The sequence below is a fragment of the Chionomys nivalis genome, chromosome 10 (genome assembly GCF_950005125.1).
Source record: "Chionomys nivalis chromosome 10, mChiNiv1.1, whole genome shotgun sequence".
Classification (NCBI taxonomy): domain Eukaryota; kingdom Metazoa; phylum Chordata; class Mammalia; order Rodentia; family Cricetidae; genus Chionomys; species Chionomys nivalis.
The window spans coordinates 50,573,643-50,598,754 of NC_080095.1; the positions used below are offsets into that span (position 1 = coordinate 50,573,643).

The 25,112-nt window shown below is 46.2% G+C and overlaps 1 protein-coding gene across 1 annotated transcript in view; it reads right to left on the reverse strand.

Moving 5' to 3' along the window:
* Nucleotides 1–1,124: 1,124 nt before the first annotated feature.
* Nucleotides 1,125–25,112, reverse strand: part of Prkch (protein kinase C eta) — a 195,742-nt gene continuing 171,754 nt past the window's right edge. Inside the window, exons 11-14 of the mRNA XM_057783063.1 lie at nucleotides 19,254–19,392; nucleotides 18,541–18,729; nucleotides 3,731–3,874; nucleotides 1,125–2,365 (exon numbers count right to left, since the gene is read on the reverse strand). Of these exons, the coding sequence (XP_057639046.1) occupies nucleotides 2,219–2,365; nucleotides 3,731–3,874; nucleotides 18,541–18,729; nucleotides 19,254–19,392 (619 nt within the window). The 3' untranslated portion in view covers nucleotides 1,125–2,218. The remainder of the gene's footprint in view (nucleotides 2,366–3,730; nucleotides 3,875–18,540; nucleotides 18,730–19,253; nucleotides 19,393–25,112) is intronic.

Here is a 25,112-nt window from a genome sequence, read left to right on the forward strand (position 1 = left end):
GCTTTTTTTTTAAAAAGAAGAAGAAGAAGAAGAAGAAGAAGAAGAAGAAGAAGAAGAAGAAGAAGAAGAAGAAGAAGAAGAAGAAGAAGAAGAAGGGAAAGAATTGTCCTGTGCCTCAGTTCCCCCGCCTGTACAATTAAGACGAGAGTACTTGCTTCATAGGAGCACTGAATGAATAAATGCTCTTACAATTTGTACAACAGGTTTTATATAAAGCAACTATAATGAGTGCTAGGCATAAAGACAAAGAAGCCCCAAATCAGAATGAACCCCCACCTCCTCTCCCAGCAGATGGTAGGTAGAATGAAAAGCTTCAGACTTTAGATCTGGGTCCACCCCTTACCAAAATCAAGACTTTGGGGAAACCAATAAACTCCACTGAGCACTTCTGATGTCATCTGTAAGATGACTTCAGTATTTACTCTTGCCCACCATACAAACATAGCATGCAGAGCTACTGAACTGTACTAAACATAGCTTCAGGAAGGCTCATAGCTTTTTTATTCATGCAGAAGTAAATTTTTTTAATCTCGGAATGCCAAAAAGAACCCATGGTACTGGTACAAAAAGAGACTGTGGTACTGGCTCAGCCATTTCCTAATTCTCCTCCTAGGCTCTTTGCATCTTTGGAAGGCAGCTGTGCTCACTACTATACCACCAACATGGCTGTCTGCATCTTTAAGGATGCCAAGATCTGCCAATTGAATGGAAAGAGAGGTTACATGCATTCCTCTGAGAATGTGCTTAGACGGCAAACATCTCTTCCATCTCTCTTCTTGCTCCGTGGCCCTTAGGAGCTCTCCTTTCTAGAGGGCACAATTAGAAGATAGAGATCCACGGACATGTACTGTATGTGAATGATAAAGGAACATCTGTCTAGCCGCTGAGATTTTGAGGATTAGTCGGCTGCAATACCCAGAAGTCACTTCTTGACACAGGTAGGGTTATTGATGAGTGAGACAGACCACACTGTCCTCAGGGGTATAAAGGGCTATGCCAATGCCTCTTCTATGTCTTTGCCTACAGTCCTGGGCTCTAATAACTGAAAAGCTTTGGAGTTTGATTAGAAATCTATTCTCCGAGTGGGGGAGAGAGCAAGTCATTCTTCACACAAAATGTCCTTTTGCTACAAAATGCCTTTATTTCCAGCCATTCAAACCTTTCAACTGTATATATGGTTACACATGAAACGCCTTTGCCACCGGCATTGTTTCCAAGATCCATTTTTAACTGATAATGTGTGTATCAAACAACCTTGTCTCTGAAAACATAAATAGACTGCCAACGGATCAGCCACACGTGTGTTCTCATGGACGTGAATGGTGTGCCAGGCTTCGCCAGTGAGTCAGCCTGGGATGAGGTGGGTGCCATCAGATCCCATCAGCTGACAGGCGGCATGCCACAGACCACTGTCTGCTGGCCACGGTTCTATGGCGGCGGCCTTTCTATAAACAAGAGAGCATGTGCAGACAGAGACGCCAGGCCTATGCCATGTGAAGAGGCCTTTCACAGAGCGCAGACACGACTCGGACCCCAGGATGAAGGAAAGCAACATGGAGGTGGCTCGACCGTGCACACTAGGGCCGATCACGGCACCTTCTTGTGTGACGCTCAATAAATAGCTAGTTACTGAGAGGAAGAGACAGACAGTTGTCATGATGGCCAACCTCCTTCTCAATACTGGGTTTTGGGTTGGGAGCCTGAGGGACACTCATCTTCTGTTTCTTCAGAGTAAGTCACTCTACTTGGAATGTCATTCATTTCCCTAAAGAGAGCCCTCAATTCTTCATTAGCACGTAGTCTTTTGCAGACCGCAATATTGGATTAAAGAAGAATGTAAAGAGGTTCACAGAAACACTAGATTGGTCTCTTGAAGTAAGAAAGCCTGTTAGGCTCATAATTTCCAGAACCCACTATATTCTTCCTACTGTCTCCTTTTGGTTTCTGTCATTTACCCAAAGCCTGACATAGCCGTGTAGACTCATGGGTGGAGCGGTGCAGGTCTCTGTAACATCTCAGTCTCAATTACAGAAATGTACCATGGCTCCTTGGGACGTGAGAGAGTGGCTCTCTTGAAGCTCCACCCTTTGAGGAGTTGTGAACATTTGCTCCTTGAATGTGATGGTGGTATTCTAAGGCGGATGCTGAGGAATTCCCACAAAAGAAATTCCTGGAAAAAAAAAATCCACATTTCCCCATGACTGTCACTCCCCAGAGGCTACAGCTGCAGTTCCGGAGACACAAAGGAAAAGTTCCTGAACTCATCCTGGTTAATCATAGGAAGATGTCCCTCATCGACCGGAGTCAAAACTGGCTCTTCTTTTATGAAGTCTGGGTCAAAATTGCTGACATCTTCTCGGGATTTCTGTTATAAAAAAAAAAAAAGGAAGCCATGGTCACATTGTATATACAGATAGTACCTGGGATTTTTGCCTCTTATGTGGGTCACAGCCCATTCCAAGAAGTTCAGAGAGCTGCTCTTCATTGGTCAGCAGCATCATTTATGGTTCTGATGGCTGTGACTTGGCGGTGCTTTATGGCCAGTCCCCCACATGCATATTTTTATGGCCTCTGCCAACCGCCAAGTCACTCATTCCATGTCCTACCCTCTAGTCACCGACTCCTGCCAAGAGGCTAAAGAATAAATGTGGTCACCCCAACTTGCTTACTCACTCACCCACGATCCTCCATCTCACTGAGGTACTGCTTTCTGACAGGCCCCACTGACGGGGCATGCCTGATCACATCTGTCCAGAAGTCAAGTAAACTCATGCTCACCTCACTTACTGTTCGCACACATTCTACCCGTGTGAGAAGAGGCTCTCAAGTGATTTCACGGCGTTACTGAGCTCAGAGAAATAAGCATCTATCCCATTACTTTGGGCTGGAGCTGTTGGGTTCCCCGGCTGCTGGGCAGCCAAAGCCTGACAGGCTGCTGCAGGCTAAGCTCACTCTGTTCCGAAGAGCTGTGTAAATGGCATCTTTATAAATGAATGCTGAAGAGACCCTTTTCTTTCTTCTTAATCATTGTCAGGCCTCCCACTTCTCTCACGTGACCCCAGGACACTTCTTTCTCCACCTTCAGACCATGGTTCCTCCCCGATAGTCTTGATCCATTTTGAGCCGGGCTTCTCTGTCCTCCAGCTCTGGAGGCATCTATGTATAGCTCAGCTCAAAGACTATGAGGTGGGCCACCCTCAGACTTTGTGGCTTAGATTGGTACCGCTGGTATCTTCAGCATTTCACCAAAGGGTCTCCGCCTGTCTGGCCTGAGTCCTTTGTCACAGTAGCTATGACAAACTGTGTAGGCCAAGGAGCCAGCCTCAGTGAAGGAGTACCTTGCACCTTTTAAAATATTTTTTAGGGCTTGGAAAAGGCATGGATGATGACCCAAGAAACATGAGAAAATGGGAAATGAATAATAACTTGATAATCAGTTCAATTCTGCTAGGCCCTAGAATTTAGGGAAACTTAGAACAGCTTATGGCATATTAGATGTTGGGATATTTTGATTTAGGTTAAGGGAGGGTAGAGGTGGGGCAAACAAGAGGTGAAAACTTAGCAAGATGCAATCAACACATTGTCTCAGGGGCAACCTGCCCAGTCTCCATCTCCAGGAGGGGCTGGCAAACCTCTACTCTGTCATCCTATGGGAGATACCAGCTTTTCCATAGATTTTTTTTTCACCTGGAGAAAAGGGAACATCTATTACAGTGACTTTGATACTCACGATTCTGGGTCGGAAAGGCGGTTCCAGTTGGCGATGGTTCAACTGGGCCCAGTCGATTTCCTTGAAGAAAGGATGTCTCAGGATCTCTTGTTCGCCTCCCTGAGCCAGGCTACCCAAGCGCATGGTAGGGTTCTTGGTCATGAACTAGGAGAGTGCAAGAAAGAGAGAGTCATTCATTCATTCATATGCAACCCTGTCACAAGACAGCAGGCACCAGCCCTGGCAAAGGCGCTCCTGGGAGGTATTTTGGCTGATCTTGCTCACTAGCTGGATTTTCCATTCTGGGCAGCACAGGCCGTATGAATCATGCCTTAAAGTCGAGACTGCCTGAGTGGATTTTTGGCCTTCCCCACTGCCATTTCGGGCACGGACACTAAAAGAAGGCTGAAGGGTCCAATTTTCTTTTCTGTAAATACCAGGTGTTTTTCTTTCCTCTGTAGAGAAAGGCGACTCCTTATGAATTAGGATGTCTCTTTCCTTGTGGACAGCAAGCAGATTCTGAACGGGGCTACTTTTAGGAACAGCTGTGCCATTGTTCTGAGGCCCACAGTGCTGGCCAGAGTTCCTGCTCTCTCCTCAGACCACAGAGAAAAGTGAGAGTCATTGTTGTTGAGATCTCTAGAAAATGGCAGCAAGAGTGAGAAAACTCTTAAAACTTCTATGACCGGTTCTATGAAAAACCAAAGTGGGTTGCTTGCTTGTCTTTCTGTGGCTAAGACGGTTGAACGTTTTCTGCATTCAAGATGCCTCTCTTCTGTTTTGAAATGGGTATATAGACAAGAATGCAGGACTGCAGATACCAAAAGCTAAAAGAAAGCTGTTTGAATACAAATCTTCCACCTTCATATCAATTGGGAGATATTCTTATACTCAGCTCCTAGGCATTTTGGTTGACTCCTCTGCTTCTTACAAATGGTCTTGGTGTTTTCATCATTTCTTAATGAAGGAACTCAGAGAATAATTCACTTTTCAGGGCCAGAATATCATTTTTAACTTCAAATGATTTCTCATTAAGAACAAAACAAAACGCTGAACTTGAATAGAGAATTTTGTTTGGGTTGGGCATGGTGGTAGCACATGCCTGTAACCCCATTGGAGACTGAGGCAGAAGGTGGTGATTCTAAGTCAACCTGGGTTATAGAGTAAGACAAAAACAGAGCAGCAACACAAGGGTGTGGGTACAGTTTAGCGCTAGAGTGTTTACTTAGCACAGCAAGGTGCCAAATCCCACCCTAGAACTGTGGGAAACAAACAAAGCAAAAAAGTTTGTGGTTTTATTTAAATCAAGTTACTTTAAGTTTCTTTGTGTTTCTTCCATCCTTAATTTCCAGTGCTGGGGATCAAACCCAGGGTCTTGTGTGAGTGAGGCCAGTACCCTACCACTGAGCTACACCTCTGAACTCTAAATCAAGTTATCTATAAACAGAGTAAGGACAAGTTTTGACAGTCCCCAGATATCTTTCTAAGTTAGACTTTATAAGCACAAAGCAAAAGTAAGGCTATGTTTATAGAAACTGTTTGGGGCTGAATTTACTGAGTGAATTTAAAGATTTTCCAAAGAAAATCTTGTGGGTGATGCAGGCACAGAAGATGGTGATATCTGGGCCATGCCAGAAAGCCATATAAAGCTGCCAGTGTTGGTTCAAACGAGACGGATCAAGGCTAAAGAAAAAGAGGCAAAAAAAGCCTCAGCAAACGGCAATCCCAGGGCATCTACTTTGCAAAACACTAAAAAAACAAAAGAAAAGAAAAGGAAGTGTCAAAGGGAGTCAGTAAAGAGTGAAGACCCTGGTGGGGTTTAGTGGCTTTTCCTTTTTCCAAGTGACAAAGAATTAGGAGATCTAGGGTGCTGGATTAGAGGTAGGACCCAAAATAAAATAAACGTTCAAATAGTCACAGGTCCAGTCCCAGCAGCTTATACCTACCTACCCCAGGCCTTTACAGGTTTCAGAAATACATGTAAGTTACTCCATTATATAAGGGCCAGGCGTTCAGAAGATAGGAAAATTTCTTGAGAGAGAGAGAGAGAGAGAGAGAGAGAGAGAGAGAGAGAGAGAGAGAGAATTCTCTCCATGGTAATGTGAGCAGGGTACAATTCCTGATGGACAGGCAAATGCAAATCTAAAAGCTCACTGACAGCTAATAATGAAATTAAAAAAAAAAAAAAAACACAGAAAAAGACCCAGATGGCTTGTGGGAAATTCCCAGGCCTGCCAGTGTTGGGAGAGGGGACATCCTGTGAATGTGTGGGTGCAGCCTGTTCTTCTGGGAAAAGGGGTCAGTGCAGGACTCTAGATGCCAGGGTGGCAGCAACATTGCTGCCTGACTCTGTTCATTCGTCCCTGCCCCTGGCACTGAATCCGAACTCCCATGGAGCAGAGAGCAAGAGGCCTTGTCTGAGGCTGACAAAATCCCAGAGCACACCTCTAGCATGGGGCAGGACGACCCACCCAGTGTGACTCTCTGGAGAGCATGCCTCTAGCATGGGGCAGGACGACCGATTGCTGTTGGACATGGTCTCTTGGGATTCTGATCAATTGTTTTTAATAGTATCGATTTAATTTTTTAAATATATTTTATTTGAATTATGTGTATCTCTGCGTGGGTAAGTATACATAAGTTCAGAGGCCAGAGGCATCAAACACCCAGGAGCTGCAGTAATAGGTGGTTGTGAGCTGTCTACATGGACACTGGGAACATGGGTACACACCCATAACTGTTGAGTCACCATCCCAATAACCTTGATATTTTTTTAAAACCTAGACACAATCATCCTCCACATGACAAGAAAGTCTGAGCAACCAGTCTGATCAGCGTAGCTCTCACCCCTCATCAAAGAGGCTTCTCTGCAATGTTGGAGACTATATGACACTGGTCAAAATGCGGGGAGCAACCGACCATGGGGTGTCCAACCCCAATGAATACATCTACAATGCAACCCCTACACAGAAGGCTCAGGAAGAATCGCTGGAGAGGGGGCAGAAAGAATGCAAGAACCAGAGGACCAGGATGACTGCTATGGGATAGTGTCTTCTAGACAGGCATTGCCTCAACAAGGCCTGCATAGGTACAATCCCAGTTGACATGCGGAAGCAGATGGGAGAAATTTCACAAGGCGTCACCCCTAAATGAGAGGCAGCCAGTGACTGCTGAAAAGGGAAGAATCATTCTTCTCTAGGGATGAGTTTCCAGATAGGTTATCCAATCCTAAGCAGTTAGCCTTAAATCCATGTACGTAGGAATAAAACTAAATGGACCCAACCGCTGTGTATGTATGTATGTGTGTGTCTGTGGTCTGTGTATCTCTGTGTATATATGTATGTGTGTGTGTAACAATATTAATTAAAGAAAAGGCCATGAGTGTCAGAGGGAGCATGGAGGAATGTGGGAGGTTTTGGAGGGAGAAGAACACACAGTCAGCACACACACCCAGATGCGTTCAAGCACCTGGGGTGCCAAGAGAAACGCTGGTAGCCTGGGACAGTTGGCACATGGGGGTAGCTGAGGAAGTGTGTTGGCGGTGAGTCTGACCTGTCTGAAGTGTATGAGAAGGCAAGAAGACTGGCCACACCGTGATGAGCAGGTGAGGGCTGGGAACGGGAGCCTAGTCAGGAGGCTGAGACAAACGGTTGAAATGACAGGCAAGTTCAGAAATGACGTTGCTTGTAGTGAAGTGGGAGGAAGGGTTGGGAACAAGTTCTAGAAGGATTTAAATAGGAAACCTGCCTAAGGATAAGTGGACAGATAGAGTCTAAGGTCAGAGGCTCTCCCCAGGCTGTACGACGGAGTACCAGAGGCAAGTCCTCCAGTGTTAGCGTTAATGGCAGCATCAGGGGAGCAAATACAAAAGCAAGTATTCCTTAATGCTATGAAAGCTGTCAGAACCAAAATGGAGTCACTTGTGTCAAACCTTAACAAAGCTGGGAGGTCTGTGAAGGAGGCGAGGCTTTGCATGGCCCCTGATAACAAGACCTATCCCAGAAGACTCTGCTAGAAGCACATGTCTTTGCATACATGCCGCCACAAGCTTACACAAGGCTGTCTGCCCAACAACTGTTTCCAGTGTTGTACCGATGCCATCCTTGTCATTGATTGTAAAGCTTAAAACTATGATTTATGTAATGTTCCTCATTTGGCCATCAGCCCCTGCCCCCCTTGATGTCAACCTTCTGCAATATGCTTCTGATTTACACGCTGGCATGCATAACACCATCGCCACGCCAGCTCTTGACTAAGCATATGAACCTCTGGAGAACCTCTCTGCTTATTGTTTAGTTTAATAAGGGTGTAAATCTGAGTGATTGACAAGCTCAGTTTTGTACCTGAGATATCAAGCACCACACAGAGATGACTAACCATATCTGTATGGGATGCAGGCTGGGATGAGAGCTCTCAGTGACGTGTGAGGACAAAGGGAAGAAGCTGGGAAGGTGGGCGAGACTGTTTGATGAAAGAAGGGAAGAGAGAGAGAAGGGTGGGTGAGTGAACAGAGCTGAGACCATCTCATTCAATCTACATTGTGTGATTTAAAATAATACCAGTTATCATTTAAAAAGCAGGAAATGACACATGACATGAAAGTCAGGTGTGGATATGGGGTACCTCCAACCCTTGAGCTGTCACTCCTTCAGAGGAATGGCCTGAGGATCAGTGGCGGGCATGAGACCCCCAGGTGGCTGTACATACTGCCACACATGAGCTTGGTGTCACTTGCTAGCTTTCATGGCTTCTGGCCATGAAACAGAGAAAGAAGAAAGCTCTACCTTGGCATGGTGACTCATGCCTCTACTTCCCAGCATTCAGGAGGACTGGGGCAAGTTTGAGGCTAGCCTGGGCTACTGAATACCAATAAGATTCATTCTGAGATAAGGGGGATCCAAGGTGACAGGAGACAGGAACTAAACTTGAAGAAGCCAGAAAGGGTTGGCTATTAAGACAGGAACCATTGTAAAGAGGAGGTACTGGGGTGGACCCTAACGGATTTCTATGGGGAGTGGATTGCAGTTCCTATACCACTATTCTCTCTAGACATGCAGAATTGGAGAGTTAAGAGAATCTTTCCTACCAGTCTTGGACCTGACGTGGGCCATGGCACACATTCTACCAGAGGCAGAGCTGGAGGCTGGAGGGACTTACCATCCTGGAGAATACCCTGGCCCTACTGCTGTGAATGGTCACCTACATGCTTCATCAGAAAACACCTCCCAATTTGTCCTTGTCGCTAATGGACTCAAATGGTAACTCCAGGAAGTTAACAGTCCCTGTCTAAGGTCGTTCTTAAAATAGACCTTCCCTCCACTGGCCTTCACCCTGACGATGGTCCAAGTGGAAAAGTTTGCCAGGAAGGCGAAGCATGTGGCCTCAGGAGATGCTGAGCATATTGACCAAAGGAAGCAGGTGGTTTGTAGGGCCAACAGAAGCACTTTGTAAACCAGGGAGAGTGAGTGAGGGGCCTAGGGGAGCTGGGTCCATCCCAAATGTAAATCTCACTGTGGAGGGAGGGCAGAAGAGAGAGGCACAGGCGTGGGGTGGTGTGGGGGGTGTCTCAGTCTCATCCTGCATTCCCCGAGGAAAGTGGAGAGACAGGGAAGCTCCAGGACACAGAATCTAGGGGAGAGGACAGCCTCAGAGTGAGGTGTACTGGGTGGTGCTGGCCAGGTTTGTCAAAGCTTCTCTCAAGAGAATGTCTGCAGAGTAGGAAAGATACATGGGGTGGACTGCAGAGGGCCACTGTCTGGACTTGGCTGTTCCTGACCTGCATGTGTACGTCAGCTGCAGCCTATGCAGCTGAGCGGCCCTGAACGCCTATTAACGTCTCTGGAATTCAGATGGCTCTGATGTAAAGTGGGGATCTCTCTATACTTTGTGTGTTAAAGTAAGCATGTGACAATATCTGCGTGAAATACCTGGCACAAAGCTGTCCTCAAGCAATGCCAGACGGGAGTCTAGTCTCAAACTCTCTGGAGCTCCGTCTTCTTCTACCCCAAGCCTCCAAGAGAAGAGACTAAAGACCCAGGCCGGCCTGGACCCTGAGGCTTGTCTGGCCTGCCTGTTATTCCCTTTGCAGCCAGGGAAGAGAACAAAACCCTTTCTGCTCTCACAGTCCCAAACCTCGACTGTGGAGTGATGGGAGTGTTCTTTGAAAGACAAGTTTGACAGCAAATCTGTTCTGAGTCAATTTTAAAACAAGAACTCAGAGCCTCATGTGCAATTTCACTCACAGCACCCACACAAAGGAGATTCCCGTGAAGGAAAACAGGTGCCAATGGAACTTCCTGTCAAAGTAGTGTCTGGTGCAGGACAAATCATGCCCTGTAGGCTGAATACCTTTTTGGAGGTGTTAGTGCGAAACTGTTGTAGGTGACAGAGTTTAGACTAGCCCTGGATAATGGTGACTGCTGAGACAACTGGATCCAAATGTGCTTTGGAATCCATGAAAACATAAAGCAGTGGCAATAATTATTTATCCTATTTCAAAATGCCTGACTTCTCTTTTAGAAACTTAAGTATATTGTGTTTATTTAATGTGACTTATAAAATACCGTTTATGAGCAAGTGTTAGACTGCTTCATGGTGTACATTTACCTCATATCCATACACGAAATGAGCATTTATAATCAATGGCTAATGAGTCCCCTTCTTGCTTTGTAATTAATCCATATGATAGAACCAGTTGAATGGAAACAAGCAGAATGGACATTGTAACCGAATGCCTCCTGTAGAGGATGAGTTGATGCCTTCCTAACAAACAACACAAGTAAAAGCTCAGCCGTGGCAAAAATTGGAGCTCCCTATAGTTCTGAATGTTTCACTGAGAAGTTCTAGACATGATCCCACAAACAAAGAACTGCGAAAAACATCTGATTCAAATGTCCAGCAAATATCTTCATCTGTGTGCAAGACAGCACCAGAACAGAATACTGGGTGTGGACAAAATACCTGATTTCTTAGGAAGAGGGCTAGTTACATAAACTGAGCAATTAGACAATAGCATTTACTCCCAGGAGTCAGAAAACACTGTATGTTCTAGTTAAGAGTTGGATTTGGCTGTTGGGCAAACAGAATGACCTTCTCTATTCATTCCATTTCAGGACCTTAAACAAAAGGCAGACAGACCTGGCAGCTATTGCTGCCAAGCCAGAAGGGAAGGCAATCAAGCCATAAGACTCCCCTATCAGTATTCCAGGGAGCCACTCCGAAACAGGAGGAAAGTATTTCATGGCTCTAACGAGAGATCAGGAAAGGAAGACAGAGGAAGGACACAGGATGGTAAAGCAAAGGTTGGCTCCCTGTCACGATGGCCAACCTCATTATGGGCACACGACCTGAAGGCCACCGGGAGAGGCTGACAGAATGTGCCCCGTAGATGCATGCTGCAGACCCCTACCTTCTACTTCTGACCCTAGCAGAGCCTGACCCAATTGGGAAGTACAGCCGCCAACTCTGTCCTTTCACAACCCTTCCCAGTGGCGAAGCTGGGGACACATAACTCGGGATGATCAGTGCCAAGAACACAGTCTACCTCAGAGCCGTGGCCACAGAGGAACAAGGCTGGGAGTGTGAGTTAGAGGATGAGGCAGCACGAAGGAGGACAGACATTAAGGCGACCTGGTGCTGATGTCCTTTTTCCACAGGGGAACGCAGAGTCAGATGGTCACACCTGAGATGAAGTTGACGATAATTCTGGAGAAGGGTGGGGTGTGGCTGGATGGAGAGGCCACAAAATGGATTTTTGGAATATCTCTGGGGGAGCCACATGAGAGTCACTCTGGATGCTCACATTGGACCTGCATGGGACTTACTGGCAAGGCTAGCAATCTGCATAGATATGGCAAAGAACAACCCTGTCGGTGTCCATACTTGCTTAGCAAAGGGCAGTCGTAGGTGTGGAGAGCATGGAGAAAAGAAAGGGGAATATTTTTAACTGCTATTGTTTAGTGAGTAGCAGCCATTTTTATACGAACACACTACTATTTTTTCATTGCACCCAGCAGTGAGTTAAAAGCTTCCCATTCATAGCTCACAACCCTAGAGCAACCATGCTTACTATTCCTATCTTATGTATTATCAGTCTAAGGGAGAGGCCCATTCATAATCTATCCAAGGCCATGGTGGTTTGTAAGTGGTGGAGCTGGGATTCATACCTGTGACACCAGAAGCTCTGTGTCACTAATTTTCACCTCTTCTGGAGGCCACCAAATGCTTCCCTTGGATTCTGGACCGGAGAGGACTATGGGAAAGACTTAGGTTGATAAGAATCATGGCCTAACCCTTGGAACTTTGCCCGGATGAAAACTGTGCTTGGTATAGATGCTCTCTGGGCCCACACAACACTCTCTTTCTGCCACCAGTGAAGTGACTGAGATGGGTACCCCAAGTAAGAGGGTGGCGTGAGAATGGGAAGCAAAGCCATTGCTTCTCTCAGAGCCTGAAGCATCTTTCGGTATGACCACCTGATTTTATTACAAGCAACTAAAGGTTGATTGATGTGTTAGAGATGATAATGAGACACATTCATGTTTCCAAAGGTCTGAGGGCTGTTGGCCAGACAGGCAGCTTGGATGGGTGAAGTAAGCTCAGGCAGATGGAAGAGGGACCATATCACAACGAAAGTCAAAACTAGTTTTTCAAAAAAATTTCCCCTTGTCTCTCCTTCCTTCATGTCTCTTCTCTTTCCCGTCTTCCTTCTCACTCAGTGCCATCAAATGACAGAAGGGCTTTTCCTGGGAACAGGGCTTTCCTTAGAGAAGTCTGAACCAGAGTAACGCTCTGTCTTTATATTTATTTATATTTGCAGTCCTGGGTGCACAGCAAGGCTTGTGTCTCATGGTCTGTGTCAGTATCAGAGTCGAAAATCTTCACCTTTCTCTCCTCTCACTTTTGTCCTTGACGTTCTGGAAGAAAAGAGCTGGCACTTTGAAGATGACTGTATTTCCTCAGCTATAAACGCTGCTTGCTCTCTGTGTGGGATGGACTTTACTGTATTAAAAAAAAAAAAAAAAAGAAAGAAAAGAAACTGCTACAGCCTAATCCCTGACCTAGCCTCACCTGGCAGGTTCTAACTGACTGACCTTCCAAGATATTCTGTGAGCTCTCCCCAGAGACACGGTGCATTCTTCCTCTTATCAAAATCCAGTACAATCAGTGACCAGCATTCTTCCTGTCTCCACAATAGGGTAGAATGCTGGCTGTGTCTCCCAGCCTGTGGCTGGGACTCAGCAGCCTCTGCCTGCGCACACACTGATCCCTTGTAGGCGCTACCTGCCTGTCCTGTGTTTTGTAAACATAAGCTTTTCCTGAATCCCAAGCCATCTTGGGAACCTCATTCAGGCCATGTGTCTGTGTTGGTTGGGACGGGTCAAGGTCAGAGATGTCTCAGAGATGGAACCCCGGCATCATGTCCTTGGGCTTATGGTTTTTATCTCAGTTGGCTAACATTCCCCCAAACAAGGTTGAAACAAGGTGACCAATGAGGCAGGCTCCACACTTCTCCAGTAACTTCCTTTTATTATTATTAGAATTTTTCATATAATATATTTGGATCACATTCTTCCCCTCCTCCAACCCATCCCAATTTCCCCCATCTCCCTACACACTCAACTTCACGTTCTTCCTCTTTGAAGTGTGCAAGGGAAAGGAATACATTCTCACTGACACTGGTACCCCACCTGCCCAAGCCACATGAATGTTTCTGTTTGGGTACCACCCTCAAGAGTTGCTACTGTAGGGGCTGGAGAGATGGCTCAGTGGTTAGGAGCACTGGCTGCTAGAGGTCCTGAGGTCAATTCCCGCAACCACATGGTGGTGGCTCACCACCATCTATAATAGGATCTGATGCCCACTTTTGGCATGCCAGTATACATGCAGAACACTCATGTATAATATATAAATAAGTTTAAAATTATATATATATATATATATATAGCTACTGTAACTTGATAAGCCATATTTTGTCAATATCCATGGGAGGCATGCCCTTCTCTGAGTAGAAAGAGGGGAGGGTAGAGGGAAGGTGGAGGGAGGGACTGGGAGGAGATGAAGGAGATGAAACTGTGGTCAGAATGTAAAGTAAATATTTTTTAAGAAAGAATGGCTACTGTAAAGAAGGGAGTGCTTGGGAAGACTTTTCGGAGGACACATTATTGAATGCCCATGTTTCCTTCCATGGAAACTCTGGTCAGTACGCTCCTCTTGTGTATATTCCTTGCCAACTACCAAAGATCTAATTTTTTGCAGTGGAATAGTTAGTTGTGGTTTTAGACACCAAAGATAATACATATGCAGGACCACGAATCAAGAATCTTGCTTCTGTTTAGAATTTTCCTAACTTAGAAAGGGCTTCTGATGCAGAGGCTGTCCTCAATCTCGTGTCCCAAAACCTTTGAGAGCTTTATATTCCTAGTTGGAGAGCTGGAGGTGGAGATTAAAGAGACCTGTGGCGTGAAAGGTCTAGTTGAAAACACAGAGGAAAAAGAAGAGAGGAAGTCCTTCACAACTTCCTGTGAATAAAATGCAGCAGCCCTGGCTCTCAGGAAATGAACATTCTGTGAAGTGGAAGGAATTTAAAAACAAAACGAAAGAAAACAAAACAAAACTTTGCAGTCTCTGGGAAGATGTGCACTTTTCTGTGGCCTGCCTTGTTATCCTTGATGGGAGTCAATGGGTTGCTTCTAGGAGGTGTCAGTCCTACCAGAAGCTTCCATGAGAGGCTACGGACATATCATTTCCTTCTTCCTTCTTCCCCCAGCCCTGAAGAAGAGCTTGTCCAGCTGCATGCTAGCCACTTCTCTCTCTTCTGACAGCCAGTTTTGGGGTGTTCTGTGTAACAGTATTTGAAAACCCAGCTCTAGGATCTGCAACTGGAGCCCTGCAAGCCTTTGTTCCCGCCTTTCCTTCTTCTCTGCTGGCTGACCCCTTTCTGTCACCCCGCTTTGAGAGGCGGTGGGAAAGGGAGAAGGTGACGAATTGTCTCTGCTCCCCATTCAGCTGCCTGGCCACCGCCAGGGCCTGGCTCCTGGTAGGGAAGATCCCAGAATTCACTGTGGGTCCCCTCTTTGTGACAGAGGCGAGCAGGGATTCTGCACACAATGCACAGCTGATGAAATCTGATCATTTCGATGACAGCCAAACCCACACATGTACAGCCTCTGTAATTTCTGTAAAGCTCGGGAACAAAAGCACTTTACAGCCTCCTGCTGATGCTGAGATTACAATGCCTCCAGAACTGCCAGAGGTGACTCAGGAGAAGCTAGAAGTTTCTTTCAGCACTTGACTAACACCTGTGTGAGCTCAGCAGCAGGGCGCTGACTTCATCTGAGTTACCATGAGGCCAGGTGATCTCTCACAGGCGCTGACTCAGCACCTCTGAGTTGGGCATCCCCTCTCTAAGTTCTGGGGCTCCTTGAGGACATCCTCAAGCCTTCCTTTCTGGAAGTAGATGGGCAAAGCTCCAGTGAACCCCCAAAGCTCAATGCAAACTATGCATTGTGTGTGTGTCGTGATTATCAGCATTTGGTACAATTCAGAGTGAGCATAGGGAACATGGTAATGTGGTGACCACAGAAAACAGTATTTTTTTTTTAAAGCAAGGACAACCTTAAGCAACAACAACAGACCTTTAAGGCCAGCAATCTAGAAAGCCTGTATCTACTTTTTATACAAACATGTACCATTGAACATCTGTTAACTGGGAGGCTAATGTCAGTATTAATGATCTCATCATTGAGCAAGAGGTGGGATGGGATGTTTGCAGCATGCATGTGTGTTTAACATCTACATTTTCAATTTATTACATATATGTAATTATGTGTATGCATGTACATGTGTGTACCAGGGTGGCACATGTAGAGAGCAAAGGGAAATTTGTGTAACTGTTCTCTCCTTCTACCATGTAGGTCCTGGGGATCAAACTCAGGTCATCAGACACCAGTGTCTTTTACTGGCCATCTGTTTTAGTTAGGGTTTCTATTGCTGTGAAGAGACACCATGACCATGGCAACTCTTATAAAGGAAAACATTTAACTGGGGCTGGCTTACAGTTTCAGAGGCTTAGTCCATTATCATCATGATGGGACATAGTAGCCTATAGGCAGACATGGTGCTGGAGCTGAGAGCCTTACATCTTGATCCAAAGGCAACAGGAAGTGAACTGAGACACTGGGTTGTATCTTGAGCACAGGAGACCTCAAAGCCCATCCCCAGAGCTTCACACTTCCTCCAAGAAGACCATACCTACTTCAACAAGGCTAATATCTCCTAATAGTGCCGCTCACTATGAGCTTATGGGGGCTAGTTACATTCAAACTACCATACCATCTCACAGGCTCAATGGATACAATTAAAACAAAGCAAAACAACAACAAAAAGGACAAGGAAGCAAAAGAGGAAACAGTCTTTCCATTGGTTATTTTTAGTGCAGGGAATCAGTAGCTATTTTTTATCTTCTCAAATAGATTTTTCTGGCTAAAATCTGTGTCTTCTATTTTTCCAATCCTATGCTCCATGAGAGATGTTCCTACACAGAAGTCCACTTTCCTAGCCCCATAGCTGTCTAAAACTTTTGGACAGCCATACATGGGTGTTTCAAATGTCCACCATCTTGCCAGGTGGTGGTGGCTCACGCCTTTAATCCCAGCACTCGGGAGGCAGAGGCAGATGGATCTCTGTGAGTTTGAGACCAACCTGGTCTACAAGAGCTAGTTCCAGGACAGGCTCCAAAGCTACAGAGAAACCCTGTCTCGAAAAAGAAATGTCCACCATCTTGAGGGTGGCCAAGGTCAGGAGGGGAGTAGATAAGGCAATGACGAGAAGAAAATGTGCAGGAATTGATGTTGAATTACAAGTCAGAAGAGACTGAAACCTGTCCTGCCAACCATCCACTCTCATTGGGACAATGAGCAAGGGCTGTCCCTTCTCCACCTGAAGGCGGGAGAGTCAATGATTCTACTATACTGATGAATCACCAGCCTTTAACAATTCCGGGGTAGCTACACAAGAGAGCTGTGAAGTTTCCACAGGTGGTGACTGATAATCATGCCTTCCATTTCTCAAAGAGGGAATTCAAGTAGCCTTTGTTTTTTAAGTAAAACAACACCATGCGCAACATTTAGTGGAAACTCATTCCAGAAACAGTCCTGACCATACCTCTGAAAAAAAAATCACAAGAAAATCTCAAGAAGTCACAAGAAGATGACCCACAATAGAAAGGGAGATGTTCTAAAGAGTCTTTCCATCTGGCTATTATGTACCCCAAAGAAATGGGAATTACCCCAGTAATGGCATACTGGCAGAAGGAAAAGGCACTAGGCAGAGGGGGAGCTTGTCTTCCAGAAGGAGATTTCATATAGTTGTAACAACTTTTCAGACCACCTTATAGGATGAAACTGGAGCTCAAACAATGATGAATAGTAGTGGGTAGGACCATACCTTGAGCTGGGAGTGTTTAGACTTGGATGTTCTTGACTATTTAAACTTTAAACTTACTTCAGGACACTAAAGACAAATTTGAGGGAATCCACTAAAGACAAATTTGAGGGAATCCACTATCTTCCCAATGTGTCCACAGTGGGGAAAAAATTACTCTAGGGTCCTCTGACTCTTACTTGGATGAATCCACGGAAGAGCTTTTGTGGCACTCACATCGTTTTCTGTAGATTTACGTGATTAAACCATTTTCCTTTATTCTTTTATGAGGGCTCATGTCCCCCCACAGACTGAAGATAGTTCTGTCCACTCATAGCGCTTGTGGAAGACTCCCATTTATATTTTCTATCACAGAAAATTTCAGACATATAATGAGAAGGGAACAGTGGAATGCCCTCGATCTACCCAGCACTCAGACTTGACTGTTGTGTGCCCAGTTTTTCTTCAGTTGTTTCCTCTCCAATCCTGGATTGTTTGGAGAGATCCCATAAACATTATTCAACAGAGGATGTTTTGCCCTAATTTTCATTGAAGTGTATATTTTTAAATTAACTTTTATATCTCTCTGCATATAAGTTTTGGATTCAGCTAATGTGGTTATACTGCTTTATTTTCAATCTAAGGGCATCAAATCCATGTCCTTCTATTTATTTATTTATTTTTGTTTTTTCAAGAAAGGGTTTCTCTGTAGCTTTAGTGCCTGTCCTGGAACTAGCTCTGTAGACCAGGCTGGCCTCCGACTCACAGAGATCCACCTGCCTCTACCTCCCAGGTGCTGGGATTAAAGGTGTGCACCACCACCACCTGATCCCATGTTCTTTCTTACCTCAAAGTAAGGCATGGGCATGGGAGCTTGATGTATTAACAACAAAAGAAGATTTTTCTCATGGTAGCACCTTATAATATTAGACCTGAGCTTGGCATTTGGTCTTGCATAAAAAGCTGACATGGTGGCCCAAAGCTCTAGGGAAGTTTTGAAGAAACACCCCACTCCTCTTTCAGCTCTGAGAGGAAGTCTCCTCTGTCCTGGTCCTTGGACATTGCCAGCAGAATCACAGCTGACTGGGACTGACTCACTTGGCTCTGGTGTGACCTGACTACATGAAGCGGTGTCTCATTTCACTTAGACTCAGCCATAAGTGCTAGAAACAAACACTTGACTTTTGGCAACGACCCCCTATTGCCCGTCGATACTGAAGTTGTCCCAAAATTAATGGTGTATGAGTAAAACAGCCCGAGAGAAATTCATGATTCTCCAGACTGAAACACAAATTTTTTGATGGGTGGTAGCAATGTCCTATCAGAAGATATTTAGAAAAGACACAAGAGGCTCATGAGGCCAGCTCATTTGTAACAGGCTGGAAGCTGGTTGGGTAAGTCAGACTTACAGATTTGAGGATCCCTGTGGCATCTTCGTGGAGCCAGGTCGGGTAGACAACTTCATCATTTAGGATGGCCTCAAAGAGGTCGTCTTCGTTCTCTGCCTCAAAGGGTGCGTGTCCACACAGCATCTCATAGAGCAGCACACCCATGGCCCACCAGTCCACTGCAGGTCCATAGAGCATCTCCTGCAGGATCTGTGCAAAGGGGACGGTGTGAGAGGTGCCTCATGCATGTGCTAAACAAAGGTGGTCTCCATGACTAGGGATTAGGAGATGATAGCAAAACGAAAAAGCGAGTCTCCTGTGCTGGCATGCATGTTTCATTCATCGCTAGAGAGAAGAGCTTAGGCACCTCTTCTCTTAGGTCCAGAATGTATGACTTGCAAGACAATGACAGATACATATTCAAACAGGAATGGCTTGGAAGTATGTAATGTGGAGGGGGGAAGGACACTAGGTTCATTCCTCCGTAGGGAAGAGACACAACTCCTTTCCTTTAGATTTGCTACAGGAACTAGAATTAAATCACTGGGTAGAGATTAAAGAGCAGAATAAATAGCTATGAAAGTGTCAATCAAAAAAAATCATAATATTTTTAAACCCTGATTTAGACGAATTGTGGACATTTTCAATGACCGTTCATTCAGTGAGAGCAGAGGTGGTAGCTTCCTTACTCCCAGAGCTCAGATTTCAAAAGACACACCGGCAGGTGCACTCACCTCTGGAGCAATATAATCGGGTGTGCCACAGAAGGTGGCTGTGGTGACTCCATTGCAAATCCCCTCCTTGCACATCCCAAAGTCGGCCAGCTTACAGTGACCTTCGTGGTCCAATAGCACATTGTCCAGTTTCAAGTCCCTGAAAGACATCCAGAACAGCATGTGATGGGCAGCTAGAGCGCAGCGGCTATGTGAGCTTTCTGGACATCCTAAAACATTGCTGAACAAACTGCTTTGTGTTGTTGGGATTTATTTTATTTATTTATTTTTTTTTTGTGTTGTTGGGATTTAAAAAGAAAATGTACACCAGCTCTCAGAACATGCCACAGGGGCCCTAGAAGACGAGTCCGCAGGAATGGGCTAACCACATAGGTACTTAGGGCAGACTGTGATATTCTAGGTTTGCCAGGTACTCAGTAACCCTAAGAGATCCACCTGCCAGCACGCCACCTTCTACATCAGGACCCATTTCTGCCCATCAGTGATCTCTCAGTGATCACTCATGGAACAGTCACTTTTTTCTCTAGGCAGTGATCTCTGTGTAGCTTTGGTACCTGTCCTGGAACTCACTCTTGCTACTTAGCTACTCCTTCGAAGACAAGCAGCAGCCTAGTTAGGGGGAAGCAGGTACCCTGCAGAACTGGAAGAAATCAGCTAGCAGCCATTGGGATGTCTAGGGGAAGGCTGACACCTTAACCGGGTGGTGGGACTGAGAAGCCAGTGGGGGCTGGGGTGGGGGTGGGAGGTGGAGGAAGGGCAGAGGAAGCAGAGGCTTTGTGAAGTGCGATCAGCAATCAGATAAGGTGATCCAGGAAACAGCAGGACACTCCCCACCCTGCTGACTCTGTGCACACACACCAGGTCACAGAAGGCCCAGACAGTGGGGATCTCAGATAAAGGCCCTTTCCGCCCTCTCCCAATCTCTTGAGAAGAAGCCACTGCAGGGAAGTGAATTGTATGGTAAAAACCAAACCGAAACAGCCTTCAGTGTAGGCAGGCATGCCTTCCATCTACAGCCTGACAACAGTTATCAGTAGGACAAAGGCAATAGTGTTCTAACACAGCTTCTTCTTGTACAGGTTCTAGCACCTAGCTGTCAATCACTAGTCATAGTCTGGGCACCGTTACCAAGGAAGGCCGCAACTAGCACTGGCTGGGAAGGAGCCCTGCTGACCATCATGGTTCCGGCCACCCGGGCAGAGCAGAGAGCATGGGGGAGATGTCTATGCTTCGCTTTTTAAAGGAACGATGTGCTCAGAGGCAACTCGCAGGCCTGTCTTTGGGACGTGGGAAGAAGGCTACATATCCAGTAGGGATGCTGGCTGACCTGGAGATTTCCTATAGCTGGAGATGGGCAGCTAATTGTCAACTAGTACAACTACTCTAGCTTTGGGCCACTTGATTTGGGAGCTGTAGTATCTTCAGTATGTGGGGCTGATGGCTCTCTAGAGTCTTACACTCATAGTGTGTTGGTCAGGGTCCTCATGGGTGTTTCCCCATCCCTGATCTGAGAAAAGGCCACAGGGTTGTGAGATCTAAGGGAAACGGTTGGTCTCTCTCCAACTTGGGTCATGTTGTGGCTCAGGAGGGAGGGGAAGACAGAGCTGGCATCGCCAGCTGTGGTTTCCTGTGAGCTGGCACAACCTAGCTGGTATGTCTTACAACAGTGGTCAATGGAAAATGCCCAGGAATGAAAACGACGCCCCATTTTCCCAGAATGCGTTGCGGAGAACCCAGCAGAGCTTTCTTGGCTCAGGCCTACCTTCTGCTCCCATGTTCTTGACAACTGTTTCTAGGGTCAGGGACATAAGGCCCAGGTCAGCTGAATACCCATGTGCCCACCTTGGCAAGGCAAGTTTCCTCTGCCTCTTAGCCAGTGCCACCCCATTCCACACAGAAATCTCCCTTCCACAGAAGCCACTGTTTTCAGTGGGCTGTGGTTATGGCTGCCATCTTCTCTCTGCCCACTCCCCACCCAGTGCCCAAAACATGAGGACAACAGTCTGACTCTGTACTGGACTCACAGGAGCACTGTGGGCATGGGGAATGAAGATGATATAGTTTTGTCACATGAGGAGGCCACTGCCAGGCACATGGCCTCTCCCAGCTGTCCACAGTGGCTTTTGACACAGGAGGCCCCTTTAACACCTGTCACCTGGCTCCTGTGAGAGCAACCACAAAATTCTCGGGAGGCATCCACTGGCCGAGGAGAGATTAGAATGGATGTAGGTACAGGAGACAGTAAGGCTACAGGGGCTGGGCCTGCAAGGTTAGCCTTGTCCACACCACGTACCAGCCCAGCCGTGCAGGCCTGTGTGGGCCTGAGCTCCCAACACTCTCACTTACATTTCCAAACAAGGTTATTGGGTTTCTGAGCTTCCCTGAAGCCGTTATGCCCGCTGAAGTCTCGAAAAGGATCTTGGGCAAGATCAACAAGTACCGACAGAGACCCACAACGGTCTTTTACAGCCGAGTTGATTGCTCAAGACGGCGTGTGACTAACGTCCCAGGTAGGAGGAGGCTTCGTTGCTTTATTACTCAGCAGCTGTCATGGGCAGTAGGATCGGCTAAGGACAGAAAAGTGCTCTGTCATCAGTTTGCCAGCCCTCTGTGGGACAACTTTGGGGCGACACACCTGATGTGACTCATTCCGGTCATAAGATGCCCAAGGCCACAGAGGCAGGTTACACAGCTTGAACCAGACAGTTCAGTCTAATTTTAGGCATTTTCAGAACTGCGTGAGTCCCGAGGAAAAGGCGGTAGTGGGTTTTTATACCAGGTGCTAATAATGCAAAAACAGTCATCTCACATTGGGATTCAAAGATGGTTCAAGAGCGTAAGATAAAATCCGCTCTTCCCTGAGCTCAAGCAGCTCATAAAGTGGACATTCTGAAGTCTGTCCTGCTATCCTAGACAGACATACTGATGCCAACTCTGTCTTTAGACCACTCTAAGGTGGCACCCCTGAGCTGACTTCTAGAAGGCTCTGTCACACACCCTCCCTTCCCTTAGCAAGACCCAAGCCTCACTCTTTTCTGGGTTTAGTTCAGCCCAGCAGCAGGTGCCACAGAGGGAAATGGATGGATTCCAGATGCCTAACACGGGCTGCCCCGTACAATTCCGAGCCTGGCTGATTCTTGGAGGGGGAGGGGAGAGACATTGCACAAAACTCACTGAGACCCTTGTTCTGAAGTAAGCGAGCTGCGTGGCCATGTGTCACACACCTGGAGACAAAATCTAGAGGGAAAACGAGAAACCTGAACCGAAAGTTCAAATCTTTCTTCTGACTGAAACCGGAGAAAGGAAGTTGATCTGGAAGGAGAATCTCAGGGCCAGGGGGGCCAGCAGAGCCATTGTCCCTCGGCTGGCTTGCATCCAGAAGGAAGAGTTGAACATTAAGAGGGCAGTAGAACAACCCTAGGGCTACTGAGCCATGACCAGCAGTGGTCAGCTTCCACACTGGGAATCAACCATACTTTTATTGGAGTGAGGGGACCAAATGCAAAACAATATGACTCCAGGGCTTCTGACTTGAACCTGCAAACTGCGGAGGTCAGTTTTTGGCTTTGGAGCTTCCTTGGCACCAGATGCCAACATATAACACAACAGCCAAACTTAACACAGCTACACGATGAAGATTACAAGTTCACACAGGGCAGAGGCTGAGATCCTAGGATGCCAAACACAATGCCAGCTCACCAGTCATTAGCTCACTGAGCACTGGTGTTTAATAGCTGAAGCTTTTGTCTGGCGTGCAAAGTGGGGAGGCAGAGTTATTTTATCCTCTCAACGTGCCTGAAAGGTACATTGTTCTTGTCGGGTAAGCAGGGTTACTTAAAATGCCCACAGTAGTTTCAGAAAGAATTCCCAAGTGGCTGAGGACAAAGAAGATTCAGAAATTGGATTTATTTTGTTTCCACCCTGAGCTATCCCCCAGAGAACTGAAACAGAATGGCGTTGAGTTCTTGCTCAGTTCACTAGACTCAGTTGTCCCTCCAAAAGAAATAAAGGAAGTGTGGGGGAAACCGGCTCCTGAATAAGAATGAACCTGGGAGGCTATTCACAGTCAGTGTATATTCATTATTTGCAATGTGTTTTCTCTATTTGTTGGTGAAATTGTCAAATACAGACGGAAGCACAGCCTCACACTGCACCAGCACGGGGTAGATGGTAGATACTACAGCTCCAGCCTCACACTGCCCCAGCTGCAGCTCCCCGCAGCAGGCCCTGTCTTGTCCCGTTTGTGCGTCGTCTCACTCCCTGCTGACCCACCTCTTTCTTGATTATCATGTAGCAAATCCAATACACAGACTCAACTTGTCTGTACTCTATTATTTGAATCAACGTGATGATTATTTAATAAAAGAAAACATTGAGTCCAGTTATCTTAAAATAATTGATAGTGAATTGTCCACCAACATTCTGTGTTTTTGTTGCTTGTGTGTGTGTGTGTGTTTGAGAGAGAGAGAGAAAGAGAAATTGAGATCTGTGGGCCTGAAAAATGTTTTTGTGAATAATCAGAATTAACAGCACTATAAGTAACAAATGCATGTCCATCAAATGCTATGCATTTTATATGTGCTAACTTATTTTATCCTCAAAGCATCCCTTTGAAGTAGGCTTTTCCCCATGATCCTCCAGCTAGCCAGGGGAAAGGGCAGGACTGGAACTTGGGACTGCTCCCTCCTATGTAATGGGGCCACTGGTCCCCTTTTAGGATCCTGTTCCTGAGAAGACATCACTTGCAGTAATAAAGAACCATCTGAGAGAATCGATCAACATCCTGATTGACAAAGTGGCTGTTTTATTCACACCAGTGTAAACTGTGCCATTAACATTCTGTAGACAGCCTTCTTTCGTTTTGGCTTGTGCAGAAGGAAAGAGTGAAGTGGGTTTCAGGTCATCCAAGCTTGAGGGTGCATAGCAATATCTCCCCACTGTTCAATATGCAGAAGATGATCCGCTACCCTCTTCTGAGGAGCAGAGGCTGGCGTGCTGGTGTTAACAGCTGGTGTTTGCCAAGAGCGTGGATTTGGGTTATTATCTTAATTTCAAAACAAAGTTGGTTAGGGTTGGCTGGGTTTTCAGTGTCTGACTTTAGATTTGAAATTTTTTTTAAAGCAAGATTATTGTGTTAACTTGGTGAGTGCATTTTGGAACATCACTGAAATAGCAAAAGAGTATTTTGGTCTGCATTGGATGGGAGTGCCTATCATGTGCCATCCACAATCAGATGGCCCTCCCTTCACCCACCCATCCACCCACCCACCCACTCTCTGAGCATTGTCCAGGAGCCAAGCACTATGCAAGGGGCTCCGAATCCAACAGCGAGCAAAGAGCACCGGTGTCCTCAGATCTGGAGAGAGAGAGAGAGAGAGAGAGAGAGAGAGAGAGAGAGAGAGAGAGAGAGAGAGAATCAGATAAGCAGCAGCTAAGATTCTAATTAGGACTGCGATGAGTGAGCCGAAAAGAAACACAGAAGTGTGAGAGAGGAAGCAACAGGGGCTGAGGGTGAAAGTTATGAACCAAGAGAAGAGAGAAAAGCATGGGCGCGAGGGTGGGGAGAACTCCAGGAATTGCCGGGTTACTTGTTACAATACAAGACAGACTAGTGGGCCTGGAATCTTGGGAAGGGGACTGGGCATGAAGGAATCGTGAGATCCCAGGAGCCAGACGAGGTAGGGTCCAGAGAGGCATTGAATCTTTACCCAAGAGTGAGAGAAGAAGCTACTCAAAGCCCAACGCAGAACACGGGTGGTACAGGGTTGGTGATTTTACCATCTCAATCTTTGATGACCATCTCAAATGTGGATTAGGGAGGACAAAAGGAAACCAAAGAGATCAGTAAGGAAGGGACTG